Source organism: Platalea leucorodia (genome assembly GCF_965183815.1).
Source record: "Platalea leucorodia genome assembly, chromosome: 1".
Lineage (NCBI taxonomy): Eukaryota > Metazoa > Chordata > Aves > Pelecaniformes > Threskiornithidae > Platalea > Platalea leucorodia.
In genome coordinates, this window is record NC_138823.1 from 163,313,758 (window position 1) to 163,335,036 (window position 21,279).

Here is a 21,279-nt window from a genome sequence, read left to right on the forward strand (position 1 = left end):
TCTATTCTATTCTATTCTATTCTATTCTATTCTATTCTATTCTATTCTATTCTATTCTATTCTATTCTATTCTATTCTATTCTATTCTATTCTATTCTATTCTATTCTATTCTGCATTTGATTCTTTTCTCCGCAAACCCTTTGGTTCCTTGCATTTCCCCTTCTGGGTGGTTGTGGGTTTTTTGGGCTATTTTCTGACAGTGTGTTGCAGGAGACTTGAACTAGCTGGTTGATGGAGAGCATGCTTCTGTCTGTTCTCTTGCCAACCTGCTTTCTGCAAAAAAGTAAATTGCATGTCTCTCCACGTTGGACAGGATTGGGTTTGAGTGCTCAGAGAAGCACAAGTGCTCTGATAACACAGAAACGAGGTTCCTGCGCTGCTTGTGGCCGCTGGGAGAGGAATTGGGGGACTCGCTTGGGTGCCTCTGAGCTCACTGAAGCCGAAAGCCAGGCAAATGCAAGCCCTCCTTTGCTTAACTCTCCTTGGGTAAGTCCTGTTAGCGTGGGCGAAATAACAGCCGGAAAAAAAAATGTCTTCAGAGGGCAACGCTCTCCCAACATAAGCAGGCAAGCAAAGCCAGCGTGTTTCTTTACAACGTGGGAGATATTTATCCTGTGGCTAAGCATAAAAGTTAAGAGATGGAAAAGGTCCTATTAGATCATCTCGTCCACCTCCCTTCTGGCGTGCAAGTTCTCTCCCTGGAGTATACTTATTAGTAGGCTGTTGGGCAGACAGGAGTAGTTTACTCAGGGTAGTATGGAAGAGTAGCGGCCAGCCTGTGCAGGTGAGGAGCTCTGCACGCGCGTGACTCCACTTGCACGTGCACAAGTTGCTTGCAGCAACAGGATTTTGTAGTAAAAGGGCCAAAAGCTCTAGGCTCGACATTCTTTGCATGCTTGGAGCCTTCCCATTGACTTGCTGGGACCCAGTTTGTGCAGGCGTCAGCTCGTCTTTTTTTAACATTCTAGGAATAAGCTAATTTTACTTTACATTTATGATGGAGTAGGTGGTTTGAAAACTAATAATAATAGGGGAAAAAAAAATTAGAAGCCTTTTGGTAAGGAGAGGTCAGCCAGCTAAACATCTGCAGAGCTGGCCTGGGCTCTGTTGGCCATGATCTATGGCAGTGGTGCATGAAGACTCCCGGAGGAGACGTCAGAAAGGTGCAGGTGGAAATGCTATTGCTATGACAAACAGATCGGTGCCGGAGTTTCAGGCCTGAGCTTGGGGACCATCAACACTGCTTCGTTTATTACTCCTCAGTAACCATAGCACGGCCTCATGCATGCATACTTTTTTTTTTATTTCACGCTCCCTGATTTCATTTGCAGCTCAGAGCACTTAGCATCTCCCAGATTGAAATTGCTGAGTGTTGAGTATAAAGGGACAGATTCTGTCCTTAACTAATTCAGGGAAGAACTAGAGCATGTGCTGAACACACGTCGGGGACGGGAGCAGAAGTTTCATACCTAGGCATGTGCTGAACTGCCTTCTCATGTTGACACTGTTGGCTTTTGCGTTGAGGATCAATCCACTGGCTCCAAAGGTGTCTCCTGGTCAACACCAGCGTGAGATCAATATTTAGGATTAGAGACCAGGACCGTTCTGTGGTGCAGAACCAAGCCTGCTCTGCCACCAGCGAGATGTTTTTGCTGGTGGTGGCACTGTGTTGAGCCCCTGGGGCTGTGCTGTGGCCTGATGATCTGTTTCCTGACACTACGGTGCATTTTGTTATGGAGGTGCTGGAGGTGTTACGGGACATCTCTTGGCTGAGCGATTGCTGTGTTGAATCAGGAGAAGCTGTCCCCTAGATCCGTGGAGGGCAGGAGCGGGTGTTTCACGGTACAGACCGTGTCCCTGGCACCCATGGTCTTTCTCTTGGCATGTTCTGTGGAAGTGACAGTATCGCAGATGATGTTTTCCAGGAAAACTTCCAACACTTGTAAATCAGCTCTGAGATGGGCTTCGCCTCCCTTCCCTCAACCAGACATCTTCTAGGGAGGAGGGCACAGTGCATGCAGGGAGCAAATCTGCCTTATTATTATTTAATTTAGAGAAAATTTTGTCTAAAGATGTAAAAAGCAATTGCAAATGCTGGTGTGGACACCACCTCTCCTCATCAATTAGTGGCATTAAACGCTCAGCAGGGAGGATTAATTAGAAAACTGAAATCTTTCCATCGTGACAGCCTTCTGGTTTCCATTGAAATGCAGCCGAAGAACTGGAAAGGCTTCTGTATTTTGTTTTGATATGCAGGCATATATTTCTTTCCATCCTGGAAATTAATTCTGTCTGTCTGTAATGGGACCGTGGGAATCAATATTGAGTTGAACTGTATTTCTCCAGAGCTTTCTTCTAAAAGTAGTTGACTGTTTCCCCACTGTGCCTAATAAGTGACCTGATTTTGGAGCAGCCAAGCAACTGCTGCTCTGATGGTTTTCCAGTTCAGAAGTGTTGTGCGGCTGCCTTGACAGTTGAGGGTTGGTCCACGGTCTGTTGAGGGTGCTGGGCTTCTCTCTTCTGAAGGTTTTCGGGTCAGACTTCCTCCGAGATGGCTGAGAAGGCCCACAGCCTTCTGCTGCCTGCCACTTTCCATTGCACCGCACCAGGCTGGACGCCGTAGGAGAGGAAATTACTCATCGCTCTGCCTGCCTTGCAGACCACTCTTGGTGTCGGTGAGCTGTCGTGCTCAGCCTTACGCTCTGCAATGCCCTAAGCTGGATTAGAGTCAAGATCTGCCTTTTCCTCAGCTTCCTCATCTTTTCTTCCCCGCACCGGGCTTGGGGAATGAAGGAGAGCCAGCACAGCAGCTACGAACTACTGCCTTGCACCGGGGGAGCAGGTCACCGTTACCGGATGGCTGCGGGTGGCACAGGTTGGGCAACTCGAGGTTGCTTGCTTCTCCTTCTCTGGAAGAAGCTGCCTCTTGTGTGCTGCAGCAAGCGACAATGTGTGGGCTCTGCAGAGCCGCAACCATAGAATCATAGAATCCAGCTTTGGGATGGAAGGGACCTTTAAAGGCCATCCAATCCGTCCCCCCTGCCATGGGCAGGGACATCTACACCCGGATCAGGTTGCTCAGAGCCCCATCCAGCCTGGCCTTGAATGTTCCCAAGGATGGGGCATCTACCACCCCTCTGGGCAACCTGTGCCAGTGTTTCACCACCCTCATCGTAAAAAATTTCTTCCTTATATCCAGTCTGAATCTCCCCTCTTTTAGTTTAAAACCATTACCCCTTGTTCATGTGAAAATTGGATGGCGAAGGGCTGGCAGGAGAGGCAGGGCAGACCCGGGAGGCCCTGAGCACTTCGAGCCTTGGGCAATCCATATGGCTCCACAGACCTGTAAGGTTGTATGAACGTATGGCCGTGTGCTGCCCAGTCTGGTTCCTGCACTGTTGATGGCTCATTATTTTTATCGTGTTTAGTCACACACGAAGGCAAGTGTACTTGAGTTCATGTGATACTACAAGTCAAGAGGACAAAGAGAACAAAACCTCTGTGAAAGCTGACCCACGTGTTTCTCTTTCATAACCCTGTCACCACCCCACCGATGGCACACACAAACCAGCAGCTTGTGGAGACAGCAGTGTCCTGGGGCTATGCCAAAACACGGTCCTTCTGCCCAAAACCACAAGATATCTTTTAATTTTCACTTGCCACCAAGCGCTCGCTGAGCTCGGCTTCCTCCCCCCGGTCTAATCTCGATCCAGAATTGCATGGCAGAAGTGGTGTGGGCAAGAAAAGGACCTTGCAAATTCTTCAGTGGCTCTTGGGGGCTGATCCTCAGGTCCTGGTCTCCCCACGTGCTGTGGAGCTCACGCTTCTTGCCCATGAGGAAGGAGCAAAATAACCAGGTAGCTGCTGAGAGAGCAGAAAGCAGTCAATTAGTCCTCATCCCTCGGCTTCGCAGTCGATTGAAAAGTCGTGTTGTGATCAATCAAGTCTAGATGGGCTGCGGGGGTAAGGCTGCAGCTCGTTAAGGAGGAAGCTGTGCGCTGGGATGGCTGTGAGAGGGACTATCGATCGCAGCCGGTTGAGGGTAAATGGTGGTATACAAAGGCTGGTAGGACAACTCGTAGGAGATACAGGCATTATCCTGTATGCTGTCAGCGGGATGTTGCAAGTGAGATAAAGTGGGTCAGCTAGAAGGTGGGATGAGTGTGGAAGATGGCACAGTGGCTTAAAAGCCCTGGTACTGCCATGAGGTCTTGCTGCCCACTTAGGGGATGGGATGGACCTCCCTCCTTCCCAGTCCAAAGCTTGGTCGTTCAGTGTTAACCTCCCCGTTAGAGCATGTTGGACCAGTCATAAAGTTTGTAATGCTTTTGATACTCTTAGAGGTCAAAGCCCCAGAGACAGGGTTGGTTCCTGCCTACCGTTATCCTTGGAGAGAAACGTGTGTCCCAGTCCCCGGTGCAGATGCCGGCTGTTAAGCCAGGTTCTCCATTGCACAACGTTGGCTTTGCAGCTCTTTGATGTAAAGCTTTCTTAACGGAGACTCTTCGTTTCTGATGCTGGATAGCAGATCGGTGCCGCGCAGGTGCTTTTCTCCCAATTGCTTTTGCCAGGAAAGGTTTTGCTCTGAGACACATGGTTTTCTGAGAGCATGTTTAATATGAAGGTTTTAGCTATTCCTCCTTTTTGGTTTCTGCTCCTTCTTCTTCCTCTTTTTTCCCCAGGGACATAGAATGAAAGAGGCCTGAATCCTTACTTTTCCAGACATGCTTTCTTGCTTTAATTTCCCCCCCACAAAGCCTTCAGTCATTTGAGGAGAAACACAAAAAAAAGGCCATGAAAACCTGCAGGAGGAAGAAATTATAACTCTCTTCTGACATTGGCTTTTATCTTATACATAGAGATAGACCTTCCCCTTTGCCATGTTCCCTTAAGGGGGTACGTTCATTGCAATCAGAGGGTTTCTGCTGGTGTAACTTGCATCAGGGTTTTTCTCTGCTCTATAAGTGCACAGATAACTATCCGAAGACAGGATTTTGCCCTGTAAAAAGGGAAATGATGCAGAACAGTGCTATCCTGTAGCTGCAGACCTTCATCCTCAGCAAGCAGGGATGTGTGTTTAAATAATCCTGGCTTGGCTGCCTTCCGGGGAGATGAACGTACTGGGTTGCAGGAGATGAGGATCCATTAGACATTGTCACTTCAGTGCCTGCTTTAAAAATTCGCATTTAGGCACAGCGTATGGTGGGACTGAGGTGGGCTTTAGGGTGTAATCAGGGGGTCTGCAAATTGGCTGGGCTCTGCCGGTTGCTGGAGGAGGCAGTTCCTCTGTAGCAAGTGCCATTTCAGTAGAGACGCAGTTCTGCGCTGTGCAGACCTTGATGCAAGTGCAAAACCAAACAGAGGGGACCATGTGTGTTCTCTGGAAATTTGCTTTGCTTGACTTGTCTGTTATAGATATATAAAAAAATACATTAACTCTGACCTGATAGGGCTGTGTTGTCTGGTTTTTGCTGATGGAAGAGTCCTTTCTAATCCTTTTGATTTGCTTCCTCATTTTATGGGTTTCCAGAAGTTTGAGTTCTGTATGCAAAATCAAAGCTATTTTATATGCCAGTATAAATTACTGATTATTCCACTGAATTTGGTAAAAGGATTATTACTGTAAAGCAAGAAAAGACACTAACTGAAAAAAACCCCAACCTTATTGGAGCATGCTGTCTGCAACATTTCATTTACAAAGTCATTTGAAGGGAGGGGAAGGGTTGAGAGGGGAGAGGTTTTAAGGTCTCAACGGCTGTTTTAAAGGGCTGTCATGGAAGTTAACAGCAGGAATCATGCAGGTGTTAAAGCTCTTGTTCTACGTACACGTGCTGGAATCAACAGGATGGCTCAGGAGATTTTTCTTTGGAAGCACCTGTTGAATACAGCTGCATTGGCTGGGTCACTGACTAAAGGTATCCTCCATTGTGTGCGACGGCTCTTAAGCCCAGAGCTCTTCTCCCAGCAAAATATGTTGTGAAAAAGATTCTTAAGCAGTCTTGGGCTGCCGGGCCCAAAAATGGGGAGAAGAAACCTCAACAGATGCATGCTCATATAGGATTGCTTGTTGGGTTTTGTGCGCTGTAGTGCCCAGAGCACTGGCTTGCTCCTTAGGTGAGCTGTGGAGATGCATGTATATCACTCCTTGCTTAGCAGCCTGATCAGTGCACGCTCAGGAAAGGTTTTTTCCTCCTCCTCTTGGCTCATGCGTTTTGTCCGTTGAGCTTACTTGGGAGATAGGCCTGCAAACCTGGCCCCGTAACACAAATGTTTGCAAAAAGTCTGTCCCAGTTGCATGCTCATAAACATAGATGCATGTCTTAAATGGCCACTTTTCACTAACCCTGTGTGACAAATCCTAACCTGAGCAGAAAAACTCCATGAGAGTTGGGTCTTACGTGCCTGAAGTGTCAACAAAATGTAGCTGTTCTTTTGTGTAGCCCCTAAATACGGATTCCATTTCCAGGGCAGCTCTATGTGCACCAGGTCAAATGTCCTATAGCATCTAGAACAAAACTATAAGGATGAGGTTGAGATGATTTGAGGAAACCTGTAATATTTCAACGCTCTTTCTTTGCATTTGAATCCATCTTTGCCAAGCCTGCAGGCTGTTTGACGGAGCTATCAGCATGCATACGTTTGTATTCTCGGTGTTAAAACAATCTCACTTGCTTTGCTGTTGTTTTTAACACTACCCCAGCCCTGGCCTCTGAAGCTTTTTGAAAATAACATTTACAATAATATTTTTAACAGTTCTGTAGTATACAAAACTCCAGCGCCCTGGCAGGACTCCCGGAAACTTGCTGAAAGTTAATGTGGTCAACTCTTAAAAAGGAGAGATTTTTTCCGCTTGACTCTTGCTTGTTAAACTCTCTGAGCCCAACATGTTGTTCCCTGCTGCTTGAAAAAACAAGGAAAGTCCCAATTTTAGCAATGCTAGTTTGAGTAGCTTTCCAGCTGAGCCATATTTCAGGGGCAACTGTGGCTTATTATTATTTTTTTTTACGGCGGTGTGTCCCTACACTTCAAACCAAAGTGTTAAGTGGTGCTCAGGGAGGAATAAGTAGGTGCTGCTTTCCCTGGAAGCCTGGGGATGATAAACTGCAGAGGGAAACGTCACCTGCAGTAGTGGCAAGACATCCCAGCTTGGAGGCCGTGTTTTATGTTGGATGCTGAGCCTCTGTGGGGTAAGAACAGCCCTTTTGGGGGTAAGTGATGATGTAAATCCCATTTCACATCAATGGTAGGCTGCTGGTGACTCCAGCTCTCGATGCTGGACTGTATTCTTCAAGCTTTCCTAACCTCAGTCTTATGTCCTTCCTCCCAGTAAGTCTCTTCCAGTCACTTTTTTGTCTTCCCTCACATCCCGAGAAAAATTGCTCTTCTCCATCCTCTCCTCCCCACTTTGCTTTCCACAACTTCGATGCCCAGAGGCTGGAGTCATGTCTAGCTGGGCATCAATGTTGCTGTTGTCTCCCTTGAACTCAGTCTTGCTTAATCCCTTCCCAGTCAGGAGTATGGGGTAAAAAGGGAAGAACTGGGATTCATTTTTAAAGTGAATTAACCACCTTGCATATCGTTCTCGCGTGGATACTCCTACTCTGCACTCACGTAGCCATAATGATGTTGAGCTGCTTCGGCTGCAGACGAGTTCAGCTCAGTCAAATCAAAGCTGCTTTTATTCCAGATGAGAGCATCTATACTGGGCTTTCCTGCAGGTTAAGTAACCTCCAGCAGCTTCCTGAGCAGACGGGAGCAGCCAAAGTTTCTTGCGTGCAAGACACAAACCTGGGATATGAGTACAGCATCGCCCCAGCGTCCCTGGGAGCTGATGCTTTGCTGAGCTCTTACTTTCGTTGCTTGGTAGGAGGCATTTGTGCACGGTGAGGTTACCAGGGCAGTAGTTTATAGATGACGGTGGAGATTTACAGTAGATTTACAGCTGGATCTGCCAGCTGTGGGAGCGGTGGAGTGCGAAGCGAGAGCCCTGTTTCAGATGCTCGCTGGTTTGTGTTGTAAACTGCCGGCACTTGAAGGCTCTGATCAGGGAGCTTAGTGGGAGGGGAAGGGGGATGCTGCTTTGAAGTGCATCAGAATAGAAAAAGGATTTTTCCTTTCCCCACCCCCCCCATTATTTTTTCCCTTTTTTCCCCCTGTTTTTTAAGGGAGATAATAAAAGGGCAGAATTTGTACTAGAAACAGGAATTTGTCCTTCTGTAACAGGAAGCTGCTGGTATGTATTTTTGGGAAGCCACGGAAATCGCCCGTGTTTGCAGTCCAATTTGAAGGCTGGCTGTGTTCAGGATTGAAGAGATCTTGCTAAAATAGAAAACCTTTTTTTCTCTCGTGTATCCGTGGAGATTTCCCGCACCGTGTGCGGGGGCTGGTTTGCTCACGAGAGCTGGGCAGTGGGGTCTCGGGGGCTTGCTGTGGCGGAGGCGATGGAGAAAGCACAGGGCAGGGCTCTGCCGATGGAAAGGTCACCTCTTTTTCCAGGATTCATTTGCACGGTTCCTGTAGGTGCATGCTTTTGTAACTAGACAGGGATTGCAAAGGTCTGGAAGGTCTCCAAATAAAGCCATTAGAAAAGTCTGTTACACTGATGGGAGAGTTAGCCGGCGCTAGCCCAGGAGTTTAGGGTTAATCCAGGCTATCTGCAGGTGGCCCTCGGTGCAAACTCTGCACGCAGCTTAATTGCTGGAAGCATCGCATCAATTTTGAAAGCAAAAGCAGTGAAGATTTGGGCTGTTTCCCGCTCTTCTTGTAACCAGATGGAATTTTTACACTACTTTTTGGTGTTTTTCTGCTCTCTCTTGATCCACTTTTGCATAGACTGACCGGTTCCTTCTCAAGATGGGATTTTAAACCTTTCCAAGTCTGTTAGTTAGTTCCTTGCCTCTTCCTTTGCCTTGCAAACGGACAGTCCCGGGCGGCCGTGGGCTCTTAGGCTAAATGGTGCTGTCCTTGAGAGGAAGCTGCAGCAGCAAAAGGAACAACGCACTTCGGGGCACATGTACGTCTCCGCCTCTGCTGCTTTCTTATCGCTTTCCTTTCCTGCTCGTCTCTCTCAAAATAGGCTGGATAAATATCCTCCTGCTTGCCAGCACCAAGGCGCCAGAGTTGCAGAAAATCATTTTAATCCAGCCTTGCGATCGTTCCTGGTTCACTTCAGATTTTTTTAATTGTGTTTAAATTGATTTGACCCAGCTGGGAGATTTTCAAAGTGCCTTTTTCTACTGCTTCTGCCCAGTCTGCGATGCGTAACGCTGCAGAATTCATGTCCGTGTCCTGGCACACACAGCTCCCATTGACTGTGGGGCAATGTTGCCCTGCAAGTCAGATGAAGTACTTGAGATGTCTGTCCATTTACTCATGCTATCACGCAGGTTTATGGCCAAGAAATCTGTGTGCGCATCAGTCAGCTAAAGCGGACTGGTCTTTACTGATCACTTTTATCCCATTGCTGCTTAAAATGTGCCCATCTTGAGGTGGGTTATACCTTTGTTCTGTCTAAAATGAGGTTTTCCACTAGTGAGCAGGACTGACTCCATCAGGCTCGGGTTTACACTCTAAGTTTCTTGGTGAGCAAAAAAACCCACCCCTTTGCTCGACACAGAGCTTTGGCTAAATGCAGCGTGCCAGGTAGCTGAACCCCCTCCTGCATCAGTTTTGGGTAAATTAGCAGATAGCCATGAGGAGCACTGGGCAACAGGGGCTCTGGAAGGGCTGTAGGGGCATGGCCTGCCAAGAGGGATGTATGGGGCATACGTTCCTGCTGAGAACTGCCCAGACTCAGGGTTTTTTTTTTTTCCCATGCGGTCAGAGGAAGGCTGGTCCAGCCTTGAGGAACCTTGGCTGGAATTTGGAAGGCCTAAATTTAGGTTTCTGCTTCAATACAGGCTGCCTCTGGGACTGACTTTCCATGTCCTGCTGTCTGTCTGTTCCCCAAGTGAGTGTTATTTCATAGGGATGCTGCAGAATGTAATGCGTTAAAGACGGTATTGCTTTCAGGTTATATTTAATAGTGAAAAAATACATTAAAGGTGTAATGTATTAAAGATGGTCTGCCCTTAACAAAAGGAGACCTGTGGCACAAGTATAACGTGGTTACTCCAAGATTTTAAAAGCAAGAAGGTACCAGGTTTGTAGTGTGTTACCTTTGGGGTGTGGAGAGGAGAGCAGACTTCTGGTCTCAATTATGAACTAAATGGTTCTCCTCTTTCCTCCAGCCCAGGTGATGGTGGGGAAATGCTTTGTGAAGGGTGGTCCTGTTCGGTCTCTGTCACTGCTGACATGTCAAAATTCATCTGTAAACTCTGTGTATGTTTGTTATTACAGGGTGGATGCTTGAGAGTGGAGGATAAGGTACAAGTGTCTGGGACCGGTGGAATGGAGGCCTGATGTAGATGGAAAGATGGGTAAGAACTGGATTCCCCTGAAGCAATTAATTTTCTGCAGCCTGCTAATTTTGGTTGGGGCTACCAAGCATGACAACAGAGTGGGAGACATTGCCAAGATGGTCTGGCTGAATATTACATTGCTTTCTCATTTTTTTTTCCCTCCAGTGGTGTCAAAATTGGACAAATTCTCTTCTTCCCATCAGTGTGATCTGGTGGGCCATGTTCTAGGTGGAGCCTCTTCCCAAATCTGCCTTGTATTTCTAGGCAGAGCATCTTCGTTCCCTGTATCTCTTCTCCCAAGGAAGCTTCTGTTTCAAACAGAGCCTGAGTATGCTGCTTTTCTAATCCGTGACCTGGATTACGTGCACCTTCTCCCTCTTCCGCTGGAACAGTTGTGTATCAGATGCTCTGTGGTGCTGAGGGAGACTTATTTTTTTAAAGTGGAAATTATTTGTAGCTCTGGAGGTGCATAATGATCTTGATCTTATCTCTGCTGCTAAAGAAAACTTGTTATGTCAGAAATCGGGACCGCTTGGAAGTGCTGGACTCTCTCAGTTTTAGCATGTGAATAATCAGATCGGTGGTGTTGTCTCACGTGAGCAGATGAGTGTGAGAGCCCCAGCCTCCTTCAGCTTTTCACACCATTGGCCATCAAACTTACCAAGTTACTCTTCCAAATCATACCTTACTTGCAGGAAAATGTCCATGCTCTGCTTCTGTGCTTCTAACCTGTCAGAGAGGTGGGACACAGCTGGAGGGACTGCCTGGTATCTTCCCATCCCTGCTAAAGGGCTTCACGGGAGACGCATGCCTCACTGACAGCAGCACTGATGGGTCTGGCATTCAGCCAGCATTTCATGCATTTTTGAGCATGGTAAAGTATGAGAAAGCTCTTTGCAGAGTGAACATTGACCACAAAAACAATTCCAAAGTGGTCTACAAGCCATTTTGCCAGCCAGCAGCAGTCCCAGCAACTGTAGGGGTTTCTGCTCCTTTTCTTTAATTTTGCTGAAAAGAGAAAGCTCAGCAGATTGAAGAACAAGGCCAGGTCCTACCTCACACGGGTGTCAGTGCTCGATTAACACATGGAGCTAATTGAGCTTGGGTTGTCCTGTTGCCATCACCAAAAGAGGCAGGTTACAGAGGAGCCTAAATTCATCTCCTGACGTGGCTTCCTGACCTGGTGACCCAAGAAAGGGAAAGGGATCTCAGAGGGGTCCTGGTTGAAGCTGGGAACTTCACTTTTACATTTGCAGCATTTACACAAGTTCACCCAAAACTTTTCAGGGCTGGTTGAAATGGTGCTTAAAAAAAAAAAGAAACGATGTGGGGAGGAATACCAGTAAATTTAGGGATTGTCCTTCCAAACCTGGTAGAAAAGTGATTCAGAGTTTGACAGTGGTTTGAATTTAAAAAATGAAAAATGTGAAGCCACTGCCACACCTTAACTGTTTGTTAAGGAGAAAAAACGTGGAGAAAGGAGAAAAAACATGGAGAAAGGAAAAAAGCAGTGTTTGCCTCATCCTGACTTTACCTCTCTGCTTTTTTTCTCTTTCTCTGTTACCTAGAAGAGAGATTTTGTGGGGAGAGGACTAATTTAAAGCCAAGTAAAAAAAAAAAAAAGGAAGGGAGTAGAAAGTCCAGACTTACTTCTTCAATATAAAGAATGACAAATTTCAGTTTAAAATCCCTGGTGAAAAACCCCACAATTTTTTAGAGACATTTTCACTCTGAAGGTGAAAGCCACTCCCTTGTCAATGCAGTATGGTTTTTTTTTTGAGAAGGAAAGTTCAGACTTGCTCTGAGCACCACTAGGGAATGAGTTGCTGACTCCAGTCCGGTTCTCAGCAGATAGTCAGTGTGATGACCTCTTTTACAGAGAGCACGGTTGATACAAACTGCTCAAAGTGCCTTCAGACTGTCCGCTGTAACCACAGTATGGATGCACTGGAGAGGCAGTAACTGTGGGAATACTGTGCACCCTATTGCAAGGCGCTGTGACTGTTTTTTGGGAAGGCGAGCTGAATGGGTAGGAGTCTTGTGCAGATTTGCAGTTCTGCTTACACCTGTGTGTGGGTGGAAGGTGCTGTGCATGCCCCCTTCCCAGGTGTCGTTGCTTGGAGTGTTGCTGTAGCTCCTCTTAGCATAGCCTCAGTGCCTGTGTAAGGACCAGTTTAGATCTGCCAGGCTGCATTCAGAAAGGATCATGGTGTGGTCCTGAGGCTGGTCTCTGGCTTGACTGTTGGGGCGAGATGGATGAAGTGATGCGTATCTTGATCAGTGTTACTGAGTGGTGTTTGTTAGTTAAAGGATCGTTGCAACAGCTTTGCTGACGCACAGAAAATCAGGCTAAATTTTGAGGTTTTATTAGTTTCACTTCCCCCCCTCCTTTTATATGTGTGGTTTTTCCTCTACGCACTGGGATGGGGCAGCGTTTTCAAGGGAAGAGCAGGGAATTTGCAATCATGTCACTGATTCCGTTCTGGTAGACCACAGAGGAGATGTGTTGGATGAGGTGATCTTTGAAGGTCCGGTCCAGGTCTACCTATCTTCCTAGGAATGTATTTATAGTCTGCTCAGTGTCTCAGAGTTCAGCATAGGACTGTTCGCTCCTGGACGCGTTGTAGGGAAGCTGCATGACCTTGTGTGGAGACCACAAGATGTGAAGTGGGGAATTCTGGCATCTCCATGGGCTGCACCTCTGACATAGCAGTTTGGTTGTGTCATGCGGCGCAGTGGTGCTTGGACTAGCCCTCTGCAGCCATGGCATCCCGCCGCTGCAGGTAAGTTCTTCTGCTGTGGCAGGTCCACGACAGTATCTCTACATGTGTCAGCTTGGGGCCAGCCTAAGCAGAGGTCCTTGGCGCTGCATGGTCTTATGATGTGTAGACGTGGCCACGACCATGTCGATTGACACATATTCTCTTAGTGCTGTCTGTGAAGGACCTGGACATCTCTCTGCAGGATAGATGAGAGGGCTTAATTTCAGCGAGAAGAGCAACTGGATGCAGCATAGGATCTCGGGACAGAATTGTTCTGGTTTTGCTTCACGCTTTGGTCTTCAATAAATCACTTGGGCTCCCGTTTAGTGTTGTCCTGGGACAGTTTACTCCAGATGTGTTAACGGTTGTTTTTGTACTGAAGCATTTGATTTTTTTCTTTGTGTGGAAAAGGAAGGCGGTAAGAACAGTGGGATGGTTGGTATGTGGAAATGGTGTTGGAAAGACTTTGTGATTTCTGGAGGGAGAGATGTGGTCGTGTTGTAGGTCGTGTTGTAGGTGTTCAGTCACTGCTTCAGAAGCTGACCACATGTTTCCTGAGTGGGTCAGGTCTTGGGTACGGAGGTGAAGTGGGGTAAGATGACTGAGCATGGGTCTGAGAGAGACATCTTCAGGAACGCTGGCCCCCAACACACCTTGCCGGACACTGATCATCCAAAATGGTGCCGGAGCCTGAAGTGGTTGTCTGCTGCCAGTTTGGTAATTCCTGCTGGTTGGAAGAATAATGAATTCATTTTTAACATGGTTGTTGAGTTGTCATTCTTCTCAGGCCTCAAAGAGTCCAAGTGACGTGTGCCTCTCACGCTGGTTTTATCAGCCTTGATAATGGGAGAAAAATTGGAGTGGAGAACATGTGCCCTAAAGCAGAATGTCCCACCTCTCACTCCTGGCACAGAGCAATTGCTCCAGCTCGCAGTCCATTTCCATCTGCCATCTCTCCACAAGTGTCAAAGACGTCTTTATAATTTAATCAAAATGTAGCTGTGCACTAGCGAGTGCTTATGACACTTCTAAAGATGTCCATGTCTCCAATACAGCACAGTGGAAGGACCACGGTCAATGGTGGTTAAAAATTGCTGTGTTTAAATATGACACCGCAGTAAAAGTAATATTAAAAAACTGCAGAAGTTGGTATAAAAAGCACCAGCATGTTTATTGCCTAACTTTTTTCTTTGTGTTTAAAAATGATCTAAGTATTCTTAATTCTGGTTACGAAATGCTGTGTGTGTGCACGTGTGTTTCTGACGATAAAAAGTCCAGGAACACTTATATATTCTGTTCAGCGTATGTATGTAAAACTCACAGGTTTAGGTCTTTAGTACTTTTCTGGAGCAAGTGTGACTTTTGCTTCAGCAGAAAGGTAATCTGAGGTATGGGAGATGGGAGAATGATGCTTATTTACAGTATTGCCTTGACAGAGTGGGTGTGTTTGGAGAAGACGACGCGCAGGCTGGGCTGCCAGAAGGCACAGCAGCTGGCTGAAGGAAAAAAAATCAGGTTGAATTGCAGCAGTTTATCTTATAATAAGGCACATCAGGCTTTCTAGCTCAGGTTTTGTTATTTTCCAGAGGTGTCCGAGTTGAGGTGTCCGTGTCTCCTTCTCCCTTTCCTGGCACTGTGCCCATTGCACCCAGGGCTCCTCTTTAGGGTCCCGCCAGGCGCTTTGGGCACCTGGGGAATGCGGGTCCGGACCTGCATCGCTGTGTTTGGGACGTCGCAGCCGTTACTGCAGCAACAGATGAGGAGTTGACGGGCTCTGGGCTGTGGCTTTGAGCATTGAACGTAGCTGGGCCGCGAGGGAGAAAGAGGTCTTTATGAGCCTGCAAATAACCTTCAAAGGTATCGGAGACAGTCAGGGGAAATAACTTGCCAGCTATGTTTCTCGCTGGGTAAACATTTTTCTCCTTTCAAGTGTGCTCAAGAGAGGTACGGATTGTGGGGAGAAGTAATATCCTTTATTAGAGCGAACTGATAGAGGTGGAAAAAAAACAGGCTGCCTTTTAGGCACATAAGCCCTTCTTCAGAAGGAGTAGATTTTAATCATAGCAGGAAAACAAGCTGGAAAAATTGCCCCAAGTTTAATTTAATTATGTTAATCCATTAAAATAAAAGGTAGCTAGTGTCTGTGGAGCAAAGGGCAGGGTTAGCAAAAAAGCTGTGGAAGTTGTGGAATGAGAGAGAGCAACCAGTACCTGGTGCCTTTGAAGTGGCGAGGAGTTTTGCAGGCAGATGCTGTGGGACAAAATGCATCGTGCCTTAAAACCAAACAGCCCCTGTAGTTAATTTTTTTTTTTTAATGCTCAGCGGAGCTATGGGCATACAAAATTTTCTTAAATGTGGCTATTTTTGCTTTTTAAGAGTCTAGCCCCTGCTTGCAGCTCTCCTAGACTAACTAATCTGCCAAAGCAAATGAGAAGCCGCGGGTTTGTCCAAGAGGCAGAGATTGAGCATGGCTTTTCTAGGAAAGCCCTGACTCTCACTGCCGTATCCCTGTCTCTGCTTCCCGTCTTCCCCAGGGCCGCCAGTGGGAGCCACCCAGTGCAGGAGCTGCTTCAGGGCTGGGAAGCCTTTGGCAGCTGGAATGGTTGAGGCTGGGTTAAGTTTCTTTGGTGCTCCATAGGGTAAATGCTTGCTCTTTGGCTAACAGAGACTTGCTTATTTAATCTTTGCCATGCTTTAGATCTCTTTATGAGCTTCGGTAGCAGGGGACTGAGCTCTCGTCGTTCCCTGCACGCCTCAAATGGGTTTGCAAACACGGTCTGCGTTACGGTTCCTGCTTCACAGCCAAGTTTAGAGGTGCCTAGAGGCAAAGCGGCTTACCCAGTTACACCTGTGGTAGCCAACAGAACGTGTCGTGGGCCGCGCTTTGGCACTGCGTGCGTGGGTATGGCCAAATTCCTCCCCCAAAATGGGGTGGCCTCATCTGCTCCCATTATAGGGAGCAGCCCAAGGGGTAGGGGAGCTGGCTGGAGCCCGCGAGGTGGCATGGACGAAGCAGGCGGCAAGCTGGCAATTGGCTATGGGAGGTCAGAGGGCAGGGCTTGGGTGCTGGTCTTGCTTAGTTGTCTAAATATAAAAATAGTCTAAGGAGTGTAGAGCCCGTCAGAACTCCTCCTGTGGGTCCCAGCCCTGCGCGGTGTGCTCGGTGCTGGGGACTGCTTCTGGGCTAGGCGCCATGCTGCTACCCTTTTGGCAGCAAAATGGTGCCTGCTGGGGGCTGGAGAAGAGTTTGAGGGGTGACTTCTTAGAGGGATGGTGGGTATGAGTAGCACAGCAGGGTCCTGTCCTGTCCCCCATGGCATGGGGACGCGGCTGGGCCTGTGCACCCCGCTGCAGCCCGGGTGCCATCGTGGCTGGGCCTGGGCTGAGCCCCGCTGCCCTGTGGTGACAGGGTGCGGGGTCAGTCAGCGAGTGCTGGAAAAGCACTGAAACCTTTATATCGCTAGAAAACAGTGTGTCTTTTATTACTGAACCATCAAATCTCCTGCTCCAGGATCCACGTCGCTGGCTGGATACGATGGGCAGCACCTGTTTTCCCCAACTCTGCCCTCTTCAGCAAATCTCCCCCCTGCCAGCAAATGCCACCCGATTTTAACCCTGGTGCTTGCCCCGTTAGCCGAGGAGGGCTGAAGGGTGTGGGGTGCCATGGCTGGACCCCCTGGTTGTTACAGGACCCAGCGGCACTGCGCTGCTGGAGGAGGAGGGCTGTGAGAAGGAGGGAGGAGGCCAGGTTTTGTGCCCGAGCCTTTATCTGAAAGCCATGGGATAAACCCCTCAAGGGCAAAGATTTTTGCCCATCTCCAAGCTTTCCAGCTCGGACGCCCGCCACGGAGCAGCTCTCCTCATCCTGTAACGCCAGAGAGTTTGCGTGCCCTCGTCCCCGAGTTGCTTCGCCCTAACCAAATCTGGCTGTCGGGATGTTGCACGGGCTGTATCTGGGGGGGAAAATGGCTTCGTAGCCGGGCTTGGCCGCCCTCCGCGTGTGCGGGGATGTATGGGGGACGTGTGGTGACGAGCGTGCACAGGGATGGGGCCCGGAGGAGGACGGTGAGTTGCAGAGCACGGGAAAGCTCTGCCGGCGGCTCTGATCCCATGGAATTTTACTGCGCACGGCGCTGTCAGAGGGATGGCTATTTTGGGAGCAGAGGGTTGTAATGAACTGCAGACGTAACCCTACTTTCCCTCCCTGCTGAGCTAAACCAAACACCTTTTGGATCCTGAGTCCTTTTCCATCGCAAAAGTCCCTGGTAAATCTCTGGGATGAGGGCATGTCGGTATCATGCCACAGCCCTTCACGTTCATCAAGAGAAATTTCTGGTATGGTTTGTGGATTAGCCACTGAAACTTCTACATAAGTGATAACACTTGCCATTCAGGGGCCTCGAAAGGTTTTGGTTTTGGTGTTTGCAAGGTACCGATCACTCAGTGTTTTAAGGGCATCACTCTCCCTTTACCTAAACTGAAGTGAATTTCCAGTAGCGTTCCCTTAGCTTTTTGTTTTCCCTGGGGAAATTCAGAGGGCAGTCGAAGTTCTTCGTTATCGCACATACCGTATCTCAATACGTTACGACATAGCATATATATTTGCTAGTTTGTTCTCTTTTGCTGGTTTCTCAATGCTCTTATAGACATGTTAAGAGCCCAGTCACTTAATGTTACATTGGAGGTGTTTGCTTATTTGTGTACATGGTTATTTTGGGGACTGGTTAGGTCCCGTCCTTGTGCTGGTAAGAATTAGTTATATGTATGATATACAGTTTTACTAATTATCATTTAAAAAATAATTGGTTTAGCTTTTTTAAACAGATTTTTGCCTTCCCCTCAAGCCCATTCCTGAGCACTAATTTCTATCCCCTTTTGCAAGGGGATGTAAAGGGAGGGGTTTTTTGATCTAAACAGGTTCTCCGATCCGTTGACTGTGCAATTTTACCAACAGTTATATGGGTCACCTGAGGGATAGCATGGTGTAGAGGGGGAACAGGAGGCAGGAACTCTCAAAATGAGCTTTACCCCTGAGAAAAGGGTCTGTGAGATAGTATAACCTAAAACCACAGATGTTTTATTGGGCATTTGGTGCGACGGACGTCTGTAGCTGTCAAAAGCCTCTGATGGGTTTGGCTTTGTTTCTTTTCACAAAGCCGTTACTGGTTGTCCTATAAAAGCAAAATTAAAAATCCAAAATGACGTCATTTGTGGAGAGCAAATGTTTACCATCGATTTGTCAGGTAAAGTATCAATAATCTTCCATATCTATTAGATGGCGCACCCTTTAGCATCGTACCTCCTTGATAAGGATAAACGTGCTTTCAAGAAACCCCAGCACCTCACAGCATTAGTTATCTATGTGAATTTGTGCATCCCAAGCTTAAGACATCAGTGAGCAAACTCCTGCCAAGAAATCCTGCATATCAGAAGGGTCTTTCCTCACTTCCCCGTGTATAATTGCTCTGTGTGACCTGCTGAGCTGCGCCCTGCCCTCGCCGCGTACACAGGGGTGACCTTGCCATCCCTTGGGTGGGGTTGCAGGAGGGTGAGCGACAGCAGGATCCAGCTGCCGGCGAGCCTTTGCTGATTTGCAAAAAGGAACGGGCTCCGCTGGTGCGTCTGCCGCGGTGCACAGCAGTCTGGCCTGGGGGAGGGTAATTGGATAATTCTTCTCTTTATCAGATACTGAACGCTGCTCCAGACAGTGGCAAAATGATTTGTGCATGTGGGTTTAATTTACACGGAGGTTTATCTGCATCTCCATCACTAGATGGATGCGCGCAGCAATCTGTTTTGCCGCGGGTCATTCACAGGCGGCCCTTCTAAGGGGGGTGAGTTACAAAGCAGTGTTTGTAGCTGCCTGTGAGTGTCTGGGTCCCTCTACTTGCTATGGGGCTTTTGTTATGGTCCAAGTCAGGCTCTTGAGATTGAGCTTCTAGCTCTCCTTCCTAGTATGGACTGGGACAGTCGCTGTGATAGTGTTTACTTACTAATTGATCCCTTCTGCTATTTAGAATCATAGAATCATTTAGGTTGGAAAAGACCCTTAAGATCGTTGAGTCCATGCTGTCTTGGTACCTCTGCCCCTGGTATTTTGTGCATGGCCTGAATCCTGGTGGCAGGACATGTCTGTTGACGGTGTTTGCAGGTACTGACCAAACCCAAAAGTCCTGGGTTTCTCTTCATCTCCAAGCTTTTTTTCCCTCTGGCTTTTGGAGAACAGGCAGCGTTTGTCTTCACAAGCAAGTTCTTTGACACCTGCTTTCGCACAGGTTAGTGTTGTCTAGTTCCCTGGACCAGGAAAGCAAACCCAGGACTGGTATGACATTGACCTTCTAACGAAGGCAGTGGGCAGCCCAAGTTGCTGTTGGTCCAGTGGACGTGAACTGTCACTGTAACGCGTGGGCCAAGTTTGCTGTTACCCCATGCTCACACTGTAAGTAGAAATGAAAAGGTGGTGTGGCCATTGAACGTTATACACTACTCTGATGTTTGCTCTGCTCTTCATAAAGAAAAAAAAAAGGCAACTAGAAGGAGCTGTAGGAATGAATTAAGGATTATTCTAACGTAAGAAGCTATGTGTTTCCATTTAGTTAAATGAAGAAGGGCTAAAAGGGGATGAGATCGCAGTCTGAATACCTGCAGAAGATGGGGGGGGGATCTCTCTTAATAGAGGGGTCTCCAAGGTACAGGGATGTCAGGATCTAACAGGTACAGTACGAAGTGAGCTATACTCAAACTGGAATTGAGAGGTATTTGTTACAGAGAGAGGTTAGTGGAATAAGTGCGTGAGCTCTTCAAACTGAGACTTTCTGGACAGCTTTCTGAAAGAGGCTGTTTTGTGTGATTCTAGGTCAAGATCATGATGTAGAGGCTGATAAATGAATTTCTGTGGCCTTTGTATACAGCCAGGGAGGCTAGATCAAGTTAAGTCCTTTCTGAATTCAAGCTCCATTAACGTATATAGCTCTGGCTGCAGACTTGTGTAGTCTTGGGCAAGACTTTTGTCTGTCCCAGATTCCTGTCCATAAAATGAAACATAAAAACGAGCTCATCTCTCATTCCAGCTGACAGTTTAGCTGAAAGTCCATCAGGAAGAGACAGCCCTTTGCAGGTGCTGAGCGATGCTGAGGTAGTGAGTCTTGGCTTTCCGTTGAGGGTTCTCTTTGGTAAATGATAAATGTCGTATACCAGTGAATCAAATAAATGTATGTTTTCCAAAACCAGAGAAAATGAAAGGCTGATGCCCTTTGTAGGCCAAAATTAAGATTATTAGTGTCATAGTCATGTGGTTCCATATTTCTTTTCACTATGTTCAATGGTTTTTTTTTTCGCTATATGTTGAAAGCCTTGCCTTTTGGAAGGGCTTTCACTGAAGGCGACAGCGTTTCTGTGAGGCTTCCCACCCTCTCCTCATCCCCTCTCAGCCTTCACAGACCTCTCCCCTCTGCCCGGGGATATCCCCAGCAGTTGCATCACCTTCCAGAGAGGTGGATGCTAGCGATGGAGGGTGCTGCTGGAATTTACACAGGCACAACGGCCGAACGGGGGTATCAACGTGACAGTTGCGAAAAGCACAGTGGGATCTTTAGTGACCGCAAGCAGTCACGTCTGTGGTTTTACGTTGGATCCAAGCGGAAGTGTATATGACAACGTGCGGCCCCTTCGCTACACGCTCCAGCCTTGCTCAGTAATGACTCAGAGGACAATATTCTTCCTTTCTGCAACACCCAGGATTTTTCCCCGACTTTTCCCAGCCCCGGCTCTGCCTGGTGTGTGAGAAAGGCCAAAATCAGAACTTGCCGCGTTTTACAAGACTCTGTTTTACTTCTGCAGGCTTTTCTGTGTGCTTCATCCAGCTGGTGCCTTTTTTTTTTTTTTGCAGCGTGGATGGAAGCAGCTTCATGGAACTACCGTAAGCTGCCTCTTAGTAATGACCTATTAGTGAAGCCAACAATAACAGCACTGTCTAGACCATCTGAACACAGCTAAATTATTCCTTTGTCCCGTCTTCATTTGCTTTCTCTCCTGACTGTTGAATTGTTTTGGGTGGTCCATGTTGACCTTCAGGCTCGCTATTTCTCCCTTGCTTTCTTTTTTTTTCCCCTTCTCG

The 21,279-nt window shown here is 47.6% G+C and overlaps 1 protein-coding gene across 2 annotated transcripts in view; it reads left to right on the top strand.

Annotated features, from left to right (window-relative positions):
• Positions 1 to 21,279, top strand: part of LOC309589781 (mitogen-activated protein kinase kinase kinase 3-like) — an 83,276-nt gene that overhangs the window by 12,129 nt on the left and 49,868 nt on the right. For both annotated transcript variants that reach the window (XM_082310288.1, XM_082310289.1), the window contains exon 2: positions 10,340 to 10,419. In XM_082310288.1, the coding sequence (XP_082166414.1) occupies positions 10,416 to 10,419 (4 nt within the window). In that variant the 5' untranslated portion in view covers positions 10,340 to 10,415. The remainder of the gene's footprint in view (positions 1 to 10,339; positions 10,420 to 21,279) is intronic.